At 32.6% G+C, this 11,805-nt stretch overlaps 1 protein-coding gene across 1 annotated transcript; it reads right to left on the bottom strand.

Annotated features, from left to right (window-relative positions):
- Positions 1–2,903: 2,903 nt before the first annotated feature.
- On the bottom strand, positions 2,904–6,659 carry LOC139881020 (uncharacterized). Its single transcript, XM_071865564.1, has 5 exons — positions 6,491–6,659; positions 4,839–4,953; positions 4,511–4,600; positions 4,329–4,427; positions 2,904–3,455 (listed from the first exon to the last, which is right to left on the bottom strand). Exons 1-5 carry the CDS (start codon positions 6,556–6,558, stop codon positions 3,357–3,359), a joined length of 471 nt encoding a protein of 156 aa, XP_071721665.1. The 5' UTR covers positions 6,559–6,659; the 3' UTR covers positions 2,904–3,356.
- Between the last annotated feature and the right edge of the window lie 5,146 nt (positions 6,660–11,805).

An 11,805-nucleotide genomic window follows, 5' to 3' on the forward strand; every position in this document is an offset into this window, starting at 1 on the left:
GCGGCAACTCGGGGAGTACTGTGTTGACCAAGTTTGACTTTCACCGGTTGTGACCGAGTTTTCACTGATTTTCCAAGTATGTTTTGGCCGAGTTTGACTGTGTTTTGACCGAGATTGACCAAGTAATCTCAAGTTTTGAACAAGTTTGACCGAGTAATCCCGAGATTTGACCAAGTAACTGAAACGTGTACTCGGACCAATCTCAAACCGAGAACTCGGCAAGTACTTGTCGAGATTTAATGAGTTCTACAGACCTGATCATAAGATTTTGATAACCAAAATACTAAATCAACCGTAGTAGGATCATTTTTAAGCAGGATTGGATTTTACCTATGACTCAATAAATGGATGATTACTTCAGAACGGCTTAATATAGTGTCTTAAACTAGAAACGTGTTATCTCTAAGGCCCTAAAAGTAACCTTAATCATGAAGAGAAGAGTGACTAGAGCTATGAAACAGGCATGCAATTCCAAGTTGCAAAATATAATACAAAAGTTAATTGATGTTCAAAGTTCATATACGAGTCATTCTTAAATATACTTTCTATTAAGTTTAACCTTTGATTTGTCTTGTATTTTTTCGTTTACCCTACTAAACATTGAGCATATGATTGGTATAGTACTATTCATATGATAATTCCATCATAAATATTTCAAGATGTTGTCATATACTTATTTCACGATAAGATTAGTAAAATCATTTGATCCTAACCCCAAACTCGGAAAGATAAGAATGATCCTAAGTAAGATCTCGGTCTCGACGACCTTTATATAAGTCATAAAGAACTTCGATGGTCTATCGTCAATGCTACTCACACAACAGAACTAACAAACTGACAAACCGTGGTTACAAAACATGAGAAAACTGAGAGTGAACAATTCTTATTTTACCACTCATCTTTCGTGCAAGCCCTTTTGCTAAAAGAATACTATTAGCGTAATAAGGTATGATATTATTATATCGGTTTTGAATCATAGGAACGTGTATGTCGTGTTGTCTAGATCCTCACGAATCCCCTTAAAAACCTCATAACAGAAACATTCTCTAACAAAAGACTAGTAGCATTATCACAAGACATTTAAGCAAAAAAACAATCAATCAATAACACAAAAATTATTGAAGTACACGTTCTACACGAAACATAAGGACAAATACAAGTTCATGTTATTAGATGTTACCGATATTAAGGTTTATAACCCTATCATTTCATCTTGGCTTCGGTAAAGAGGACGTGACGATTAACACGAGGATCGTATTTACGGAATTCAAGCTTTGTTTGTATCTTCCTCGGGTTCTTCTTCTTAACATAGAAGAAACCAGTTCCTGCTGCTGAAACCAGCCTTATCAAAATTGTAGCACTTTTCTTCTTCTCTCCCATTTCTTTTATTTTTAATCTATAACATCAGTAAATACATTGCATACAAAGTCAGATACATTCTCATATGTATGACGTGTGCAAATTTTAATCAAGATAAACACAATTTAAGGGAACATCAATTCATAAATAGAGCAACAGAAACAGAACCCTAATTCGTATTCATAATTAGCAGAGATTGAAAAGGATTAATTAGTACGAATAGAAACTTGTATAAAGGCTGTAATAGATTATTTGAAATAATAGTAAATCAGTGAGAATATTTACGTTACCGGCTACAACGACGTCGTTACGTATCGGCCTCTGCCGGTGATTTAAAACCCTAGCGAAAGTGTCGAAAGGTAATGGTGTGAAAACGTATTAGATTAGTATATATGTTCATTTATGATCCGCTTCAATCATTTATAACATTTTTAGCCCTTGCCACTATGTTTAAATTATAACAAAACTCAATACTACATGTGTATGGAGAGGTGAGATGTAGACAATCCTTCCCTTATTCGAGAATAAAAACAAGTCATTTCTCCACTCAGAGTGATGCACTCTCAAAAGTAGAGAAAGTCATCACTCTCTCTATTCGACGGATAAAAAGATTGCTTCCGAGTGGACTTTCGGCCAATAAGTAGGAAAATTACTTAAAAAATAGTAAAATAAACTTAAAAACAAAATTGAGACGTCATGAAAATGGTGGAATCAAATTTTCATGGGTTTTAAATCATGTCTGGATGGAGTCGACAAGAACCACCAAACACCACCCGATCATATTCGTTTCACGTGTCAAGTATATGTTTTACCAAACAACTAACATAGAACAGACTCAGACATCTATGCCTTCAAAAGACTCGATAACTAACTGCAAAACAAATTGCATTATGAAATTCTCATTTGAGACTCGAATTCGAGACCTCACGGACACTCATAAGGTCAGTAACCACTCAGCTAAATGAAAACTCATTTATTTACACTAATCAATATATTTACATATAAACTTGCTATTAGTATTTAAATTCAACTCATTAAATATATATTGTAATTATGCTCAGATGAACTAAAAATTGCACTTTTACCAAAAAAAAATTAAAAATAAAAATAAAAAATAAAAATAAAAAAACTATTTATAAACTATCACAAATATTTGCCTTACTATTTTGAATTGTCTCATTATAGATGTTTATTTCTTATTTTAACTAGTCAAAATAGCTTTTATCGAGTAGAAATGTGATTTTTATGAGTAGAGATTAAATTTTATTGGTAGAAAATAAAGCTAACAAACAGTATAAATCTTTGTATCCAGTTAACCTAGACCAGGATCGATGCACTATAGAGCTGTTAGCACTTATACGACATGCATCCTCTACCTTATACATTTACACACATTCATATATTTCACAGGGATATATATGAAACAAGACAAATCTACGAACAGTTTTATTCTTTCACTTTCCTCTTTCACGAAAACACATCAAGTAATCGAGTCACCAGAAACGCTATTGATGCTTGATACGAGTCTCAATGGATTCCAATGCCATGTATATCTTTTGGTTAACAATGAACCAACCTTTGTTCTTCAAAAGCTTTTGGTATTCGTACGAAATTTTCATTTTTGTTCGTTCATTACAAGAAGAAATGAAATGAGGTTTACCAATGAGTTCCTCTGTTGTTGATAACAGGAGGTCAGAACTCATTGGTTACTTCAGCTGTGATAAAAGGATGACCAATAAATAAAGAAATAGTCCTAACACTCAAACGGTTCAATTTGATACATCGATGAATTACCCTCACTTTAGGGGTAGACAAGTATGAATGACAAATAATCAATAATGAACCTACTGCTCTTATGTCTGATGGAGTAATCCCACAAAAATTAATACAATTCATGTTTTGGATAGTCAAATTTTAAGGGATTTAAATCGTGGTTTACGTATCTTACATGTAGGATATCATTGAAGCTAAGCACTTGATGGTAATGAAGATCACAACTAGTTAGTTTTCGTCTTAGGAGTCTTCCGTTGTTTCCGAAGTGATATCGAGTGTTTCATCCCAATGAAAAAGAGCAACGCTCCCAGCAAAGACATATTCTGCTTTCAAAAAGTATAAAAGCATCAAAGCGCATTCCAAATTGACAGGACTTGTAATAATGTTGCAAATTAGTCTATATGTTTGCAACTGTCAAGATAGCAAAGCTGTAGTTGAGCAGGTTGGGTAACGAGTTTGGATCAAACGTGTTGGGTCGAATTAGGTCCATTGACCCAAAACACTTCATTGCCCATTTTAGTATTTTATATACATAAATAATGAGTCACTGTTTGAATTATAGGTAGAAAGTTGGTATGCATTAAAAATACTTTGGAATGAATTTCGACATCTTTTGACTAGCTAATTAAATTCCAATCAGGATTTAAAACCCATGGAAATTTGATTCTACCATTTTCATGGCGTCTATTATTATTATTATTATTTTTTAAAAATAAAACCTTTTTCCTACTTAAAGGCCGGAGGTCCTCTCGGAAGCAATCTCTTTATCCGTCGAATAAAGAGAGGGATGACTTTCTCTACTCTTGAGAGTGTTTCACTCTGGGTGGAAAAATGACTTATCTTTATTCTCGGATAGGGGAAGGATTGTCTACATATTACCTCCCCCATACACCACTCATGTGGTATTGGGTATTGTTGTTGTTGTTGTTGTTGTTGTTGTTTTGACTAGCTAATTCTTTTACTTTACTTGTTTAATCATATAGAGATTAAGCATAACCAGAATAACCGATTTACATGTAATAGAATCAAGGCAAATGCTATAAAATATCACTGTGATTGATTTTAAGGCACTCCCGGTCTGAATGATTAATCTAAATATAGGGCTATAAATAAATACCTGCCTATGATCTTCTAGACTACAAGTACAATAACTAGTACTTACTCCTTTTAACTCATAAAGAAAAAGAAAATCCAACCTGAGTGAATTTATACAAAAGTAGGCCATATTCTTCGTCTTCAACATCGTAGTGGTAGAAATCATACATTATAGGTGTAAAAATAAGCTGGTTAAGAGCCTGTAGGTAGATAAAAGAATTTAGATACTGAAAAATTAAAATCGATGGTGACATGAAAAAAATTCAGGAATAAGTTTAACTACCAGCAAAATTGCACCCCAATAGGTACCAAATATGAAACCAACTCCACCCAAGCCTTTAAGAATAATCACTGCCAAAACCACATCTTTGGTCTGTAAAATAACAAAAGACTCACTATTAGCTGCATAAATGAAAGATATCCTATTAATCTGTTATAATCTAAGTTCACTCTTTTAGCATTCCATAATGTTAATTGGTGCGCCTTATGTTTTCCATAAGTTGAATGTAAATGAAAATGAACCAAAAGAAAGTAAAGAGGATTAAAGATGAATGCAAAATTCAAATGGAACTACATATACACCAGATAATTAAATAAAAATAGATACTCACATCAACTTTAGGAACTCGTATGCCAACTTTAGAGTTAATCAAGGTGGTGAAAACATTAAGTTTTGGCTCAAGAACCTTTACAATTGGCCCTCCATCAGTTCCATAATCATGATACCTGAAAAAATGAAATTAAAACAACATCATTACCCATCATCCTTAAATAAACTAAAAAAGAAGGTGTAGATGACCCATTGATATAAGATATAAGATATACGTATATGAAATGATGATAGAAGGGCTAGTCTTATTTAGATAATGCAAATAATCATTCTTATGTTTTACCCGATTCCAATAGTGAATATTAAATAGAATATGTGGAAAAAAAAGCGCAATGAACAGGGGAATTCATCAGTGTTGTAAAATAGAGAAAACATGCACAATGAATTTCAAGTACGAATGGTTTCATTACAAATTATGAAGATACAAGTACATACAATAACCATCATATTTGGCATTGTTGAGGATAGTTCATTCGTGCAAAATAAAGTGTTCATTATGTGTTGATGATTTGCTTTGCAATGATTGAAGGCATGAACACTTGATCGCTCTAACAAGCGGTTAAGTCATTCTAACCACATTTGAATGTCAAAATTTACAAACATAATCCTATAACTTCTCCACTTAATATACGATAAGATTCTAGTCACTAAAAGAACTGAAGTTTCATGATTCAATAAATTAGAGGTGGTGAGGTATGACTATGAAAGAATAATTTGCTAGCTTTTGACATTTATATGAACACGAATTTGAAGTAAGCAATTTAAAAACTAAATAAAACTAGATCTGGGGCAACAACTCTAGAGATCAGAGTATTGACAGTTGATAAACAAATAGCAAAACAGAAGAAGCAAGCAAAAAAACTCCAATTTTAGAATACTGATCTCATTGGGCTTTAACGTTCTAAACTAGGTCATTATTCTATCTTATACCTCACAAAATCTAGTGCGAAACTATCGATTTAACTTCTTATGGATGTAAAAGTCGAGCTGTCCTGCAAATCAAAGTCAAAAACTCGCCAAATTTCCTTATCTATGCGCCACTAACATTATTTCTCCATTTTCTTAAGTTCAACAAACATCACAACTCCAACTTATCAGCAAAATCAAGCCAAATATGAACAATGAGAACATGACAATAGCATGATGTTTCTAAACTAATTATGCAAACTAAGAATCAACATTAACTATATATTTTTGCAATCTTTTATCTGTTAGCTTTGCCAATTTTACAAGACAATAGCATGATGTTTCTAAATTCTGAAAGTTAGTCAACAGCTCACCATTATTGACCATTTAGATATCAAAATTAAGGACAAAATTTCTATTTCTATACATCAATATATCAGAAGCTCCAATTTATAATTTAAATAATGAATCAATGTAGAAAAAATAAGCATATCAAACAGCAGTCTACATACAAATATTAAACAGCAGTCAGCAATTAAGCCATTAGAAACCTAAAAAATTGCACACATATATCAAAATCTACCGTAAAATTACTAAAAAAACCTAGCGATATAGATATAATCAACAACATAAACGCATTGAAAACGAGAGAACTAAAGTAAATGAAACAGTTAAAAACCTAAAAATCGATATCAATCGGATCTGTAATCTGTAAAACGAAAAAAATAGAGATAGAATTATACGTACAGTAGATAAGCATATAATATGAAGAGAGAAGCAAAAAGAAGTCTTCCGATGAAAATAGTGAAAGCCATTTGACTTGAATCGCAACTTAGATCAACCTCACATATGAACAACACTGATATTGCATATATCTATTAATATTGTCTTGATGTTGTAAGTTAAACTTAAAGAGGTCAATTATGATGGTTGCATTAAAAGAAAGGAGTGTTAGGGTCCTTTAATAAAACTGGATGATTTAGGGTCCTTTAATAAAACTGGATGATTTAATGCTAAATGATTCATAATTTGAATGGTCCAGAATCTCTGAATAAGGTTTGCTCTGAATGAAAATAAGATGTTTGATAATAATTTAGAATGAACGATATAAACGGACTAAAACTACCTTATTAGCGTGTGACATGAATAAAAAATTCAATATACCTGTTATTTAGGCGATCACTATATGATTTGAGAAGAATATTATAGATAATTTAGGCTCTTAATGGTAAATAGAGTGTTTCATCTCTTAATGGTTCAAAGCTGAATTTTGAACCATTCAGCACTATATGTCATTCAGAGGTCAGAAACAAACGTACTGAATGCTGAATGAGATGAAAACAAATGCACCTTAATCTGTGAGATGAAAATATATAATGTTTACTTCCGTATCAGATTTGAGATAGAAATAAGCTTAATTTGAAATTAAAGGGACTAAAGTTGTCATAATTTAATTTTAATTTGTAATGAGATGACTTTGAAATCAAAAAGAAAAAAAAAATAGTTTCTTCCCCCGGGTTTATGTGTGCGATAAGAACAAATTTGTTATAATAATAATAATAATATAGATATGGATAGTCAATTTTGGTGTATACATATAGTCAATTTTGGTACACAAAGTATGTATTTTTATATTGAGATTTTAGGCTATAAATACTCATGAATGCAAGCATTAAACTTGCACCATTTCTCACACTTACAAAGTGTTTCTTTCTTTCTCTCCATTATCATCTTTGTTCTTACACTTCATTATTAGTATTCTAAATCAAGAATCAAATCACTAAAGGTAGTTATAAGCCTACTGAATTATAACATCAAGAATCAAACCACTAAAGGTAGTTATAAGCCTACTGAATTATAACATCAAGAATCAAACCACTAAAGGTAGTTATAAGCCTACTGAATTATAACACGTTATCAGCACGATAATCTTAATACTAAATATGGTTGGCTCTGCCACCAAAATGATATATGGTCAGTTATACCACCAAAATGATATATGGTCGGTTATACCACCAAAATGATATATGGTCGGTTATACCACCAGAATGATATAGGTCGGTTATACCACCTGAAAAAATATATGGTCGACACTGTCGCCAAATTTTTCATTTATGTTTACTAATATTTATATTTTTGTTATATAACATTTATTTATGATTGCTTACACATGGTCGACACTGTCACCTACTTATCATTTATGTTATATTAAATTTATGTTTAATGTTTATATACTTATGAATATAAATTGACTCTAATTTATCATGATGTTTGTTTTAATTTTTGATAATAGAAAATGTCGAATCTGGAAAAGCTTAAATTTACTCCTTTAGAATCAACTGGAAACAACTACATGCCATGGGTTATAAAAGTAAAAATGCATCTTAAATCAATGGGCATTCTTGAAACCATAAATGAAAACAACACTTGTTCTGAAAAAGAACAAGCTACGGCATGTTGCTTTATTCATCAACATATTGATGAATGCTTACAAAATAATTATGTGACTGTAGAAGATCCCCATGTTTTATGGGAAGGTCTCAAAAGCAGATTCAATAATCAAAGAGAAATTTTACTTCCAGCTGCAATGGAACAATGGAGAACATTAAGGTTCCAAGACTTTAAGAAAGTAAATGAATACAGCTCAGCTCTATATAATACATGTTCACAACTTAAATTCTGTGGACATGAAATTAGTGATGCAGACATGATGGAGAAAACTTTCTCCACAATGAATGCTGCAAACATCACAGTGCAAAGAAATTTGAGAATGCTAAAGTTCAAAACATATCCTGAACTTAATTCATATCTCTTAGTTGCAGAGCAAAATGATGAGCTATTAATGAAAAATCAGCAATCCCGTCCTACTGGTACACTTGCAATCCCTGAAGCAAATACTGCAAATAATTATAAACAGGGACAAGGACGCGGGCAAGGTCGTGGTTATAATAACCATCACCATCATCATGCCAAAAGCCATAACTATGGTAGAAACCATCCTTATGGTAATGGTAATGGGCGTGGACGTGGTCGTGGTCGTGGCCGTGGTGGTCAAAGAAATAGTAATCCACGAAAATATAAATATCAACCACAAAACAAGCCCATTAAACAAGATGTTGAAGAAAATTCTTCTAAAAATTCTGAAGAATCTTGCTACAGATGTGGTAGAATGGGCCACTGGGCTAATACTTGCCGAACATCTAAACATCTTGTTAAGATGTATCAGGATTCGCTGAAAGGTAAAGAAAAGGAAGTAAATTTTGTGGATAATATTGATCCAACAGTCACTGAGAAACCATCTGATTTATATGAAGATTTCTTGAATGTTTAAGTTGTGTGTCTTTTGAAAAATAAACGATTTAATATCGTCTGTCTTTGTCATTATGTTTGCTAAATGTTTCAGTACTATCTATTTGCGTTTAAAATATTGTGTAATATTAATGTACTCACTATTTATTTCTTATATATGAAGTTCAATATGAATTTTGCTGGAATACAACATCAATCAAGTGGTGGAGATCTCTGTATAGCAGACAGTGGAACTACACACACTATACTTAAATCCGAGAAATATTTTATTGATCTAAAACCAACGGAAGGAACTATACATACAATATCAGGACCTGCTAACTTGATAAAAGGGATATGAAAGGCAAATTTCATACTACCAAATGGTACAAAATTTTTAATAAATGATGCCTTATTTTCTCCCAAATCAAGCAGAAATTTATTGAGTTTCTCCGACATATACCTTAACGGGTATGATTATCAGTCAGTGACAACAGAAAATGAGAAATATTTAAGTATCACTGACAAGAGTCATGTGGTTGAAAAACTGCCAAGACTTAGTTCTGGATTACATTATACACATATAAATGTACCAGAAATACATATGGTAGTTAACGAAAAATATATTGATCCTGGTGTATTCAGTTTATGGCATAACAGATTAGGCCATCCAGGATCAACAATGATGAAAAGGATTATTGAATGTACTCATGGACATCCACTAAAGGATAGAAAAATCCATCATGATACAATGGTTCCATGTACATCTTGCTCTCTTGGAAAATTGATAACTAGACCCTCACCACTTAAGGTTGAGAAAGAATCACCAATGTTTCTTGAAAGAATTCAAGGTGATATATGTGGACCAATTCATCCACCATGTGGACCATTTAGATATTTCATGGTTCTAATAGACGCATCTAGCAGATGGTCTCATGTTTGTCTGTTATCAAGCCGTAATGTGGCATTTGCAAAATTTCTTGCCCAAATTATTAAATTGAGAGCTCATTTTCCTGATTACACCATTAAAAGGGTGAGACTTGATAATGCTGGTGAATTTACATCTCAAGCATTTAATGACTATTGCATGTCTATAGGAATTGTTGTTGAACATTCTGTTGCTCATGTGCATACACAAAATGGTTTAGCCGAGTCATTGATTAAACGTTTACAGTTAATCGCTAGACCATTGATAATGAGAACAAAACTCCCTGTATCTATATGGGGTCATGCAATTTTACATGCTGCTGCATTGATTCGCATCAGACCAAGTGCAAGTCATAAATATTCCCCCCTACAACTTGCTTTTGGTCAAGAGCCAAATATTTCCCATCTTAGAACATTTGGTTGTGCAGTGTATGTTCCAATTGCGACACCACAACGTACAAAAATGGGTCCTCAAAGGAGGTTGGGAATATATGTTGGATATGAAACATCTTCAATATTAAGGTATATTGAACCTATGACAGGTGACGTTTTTACAGCACGTTTTGCTGATTGTCATTTTAATGAAACATTGTTCCCTAGATTAGGGGGAGAAATGAAAAATAAAGAAAATGATGTTTCATGGTGTGAACCTCAATTAAAGTATCTTGATCCTCGCACAAAAGAATGCGAGACAGAAGTTCAAAAGATAATGCATATACAAGAACTTGCAAATCAATTGCCTGATGCATTTACAGATACAAAAACGGTGACAAAATCATATATACCAGCAGTAAATACTCCAGCTCGAATTGAAATTCCAAAAGCTGGCAATAACGTCACTCATGAATCTTTGCCACGTCAGAAACGTGGAAGACCAATCGGTTCAAAGGATAAAAATCCTCGAAAAAGAAAATCAGCTGATAATGAAGTAAAAGAAAGTGTTCAAGAAGAACCACAAATCAGTACTCCTACTGCAGAGGAGATTGATGATGTCAATACAGAAATTGCAATCAATTATGCATATTCAAAAATATTATGGAACCGAAATGAAATGAAAAATCTTGATGAGAAATTTTCATTTAATCTTGCATATGACATCATGAATAATGATGATGATCCAGAACCAACATCTATGGTTGAATGTCAAAATAGACATGATTGGGCTCAATGGAAAGAAGCAATACGAGCTGAATTAGAATCACTCAATAAAAGAAAAGTTTTCGGATCCATCATTCTCACTCCTAAAGATGTGAAACCTGTAGGATACAGATGGATTTTTGTCCGAAAAAGAAATGAGAAAAATGAAGTTACAAGGTATAAAGCTAGACTTGTAGCTCAAGGTTTTTCTCAAAGACCGGGAATTGATTATGAAGAAACTTATTCTCCTGTTATGGATGCAATTACTTTTAGGTACTTAATCAGTCTGGCAGTTTCTAAAAATTTAGAAATGCATCTCATGGATGTTGTGACTGCTTATCTATATGGATCACTTGATAGTGATATATATATGAAGATACCTGAAGGATTTAAGGTACCAGAAGCATCAAATGCAAAACCCAAAGAAATGTATTCGATTAAATTACAAAGATCTTTATATGGGTTAAAACAATCGGGACGTATGTGGTATAACCGATTAAGTGATTACTTGATAAGCAAAGGGTATACAAATAATCTTACTTGCCCTTGTGTTTTCATTAAGAAAACAACATCCGGATATGTGATCATAGCTGTTTATGTTGATGATCTTAACATCATAGGTACAAATAAAGAGATCCATGAAGCCATTCAACTTCTAAAGAAAGAATTTGAAATGAAAGATCTCGGAAAAACCAAGTATTGCCTTGGTT

The sequence above is a fragment of the Rutidosis leptorrhynchoides genome, chromosome 1, assembly GCF_046630445.1.
Source record: "Rutidosis leptorrhynchoides isolate AG116_Rl617_1_P2 chromosome 1, CSIRO_AGI_Rlap_v1, whole genome shotgun sequence".
In the NCBI taxonomy this organism is placed as follows: domain Eukaryota; kingdom Viridiplantae; phylum Streptophyta; class Magnoliopsida; order Asterales; family Asteraceae; genus Rutidosis; species Rutidosis leptorrhynchoides.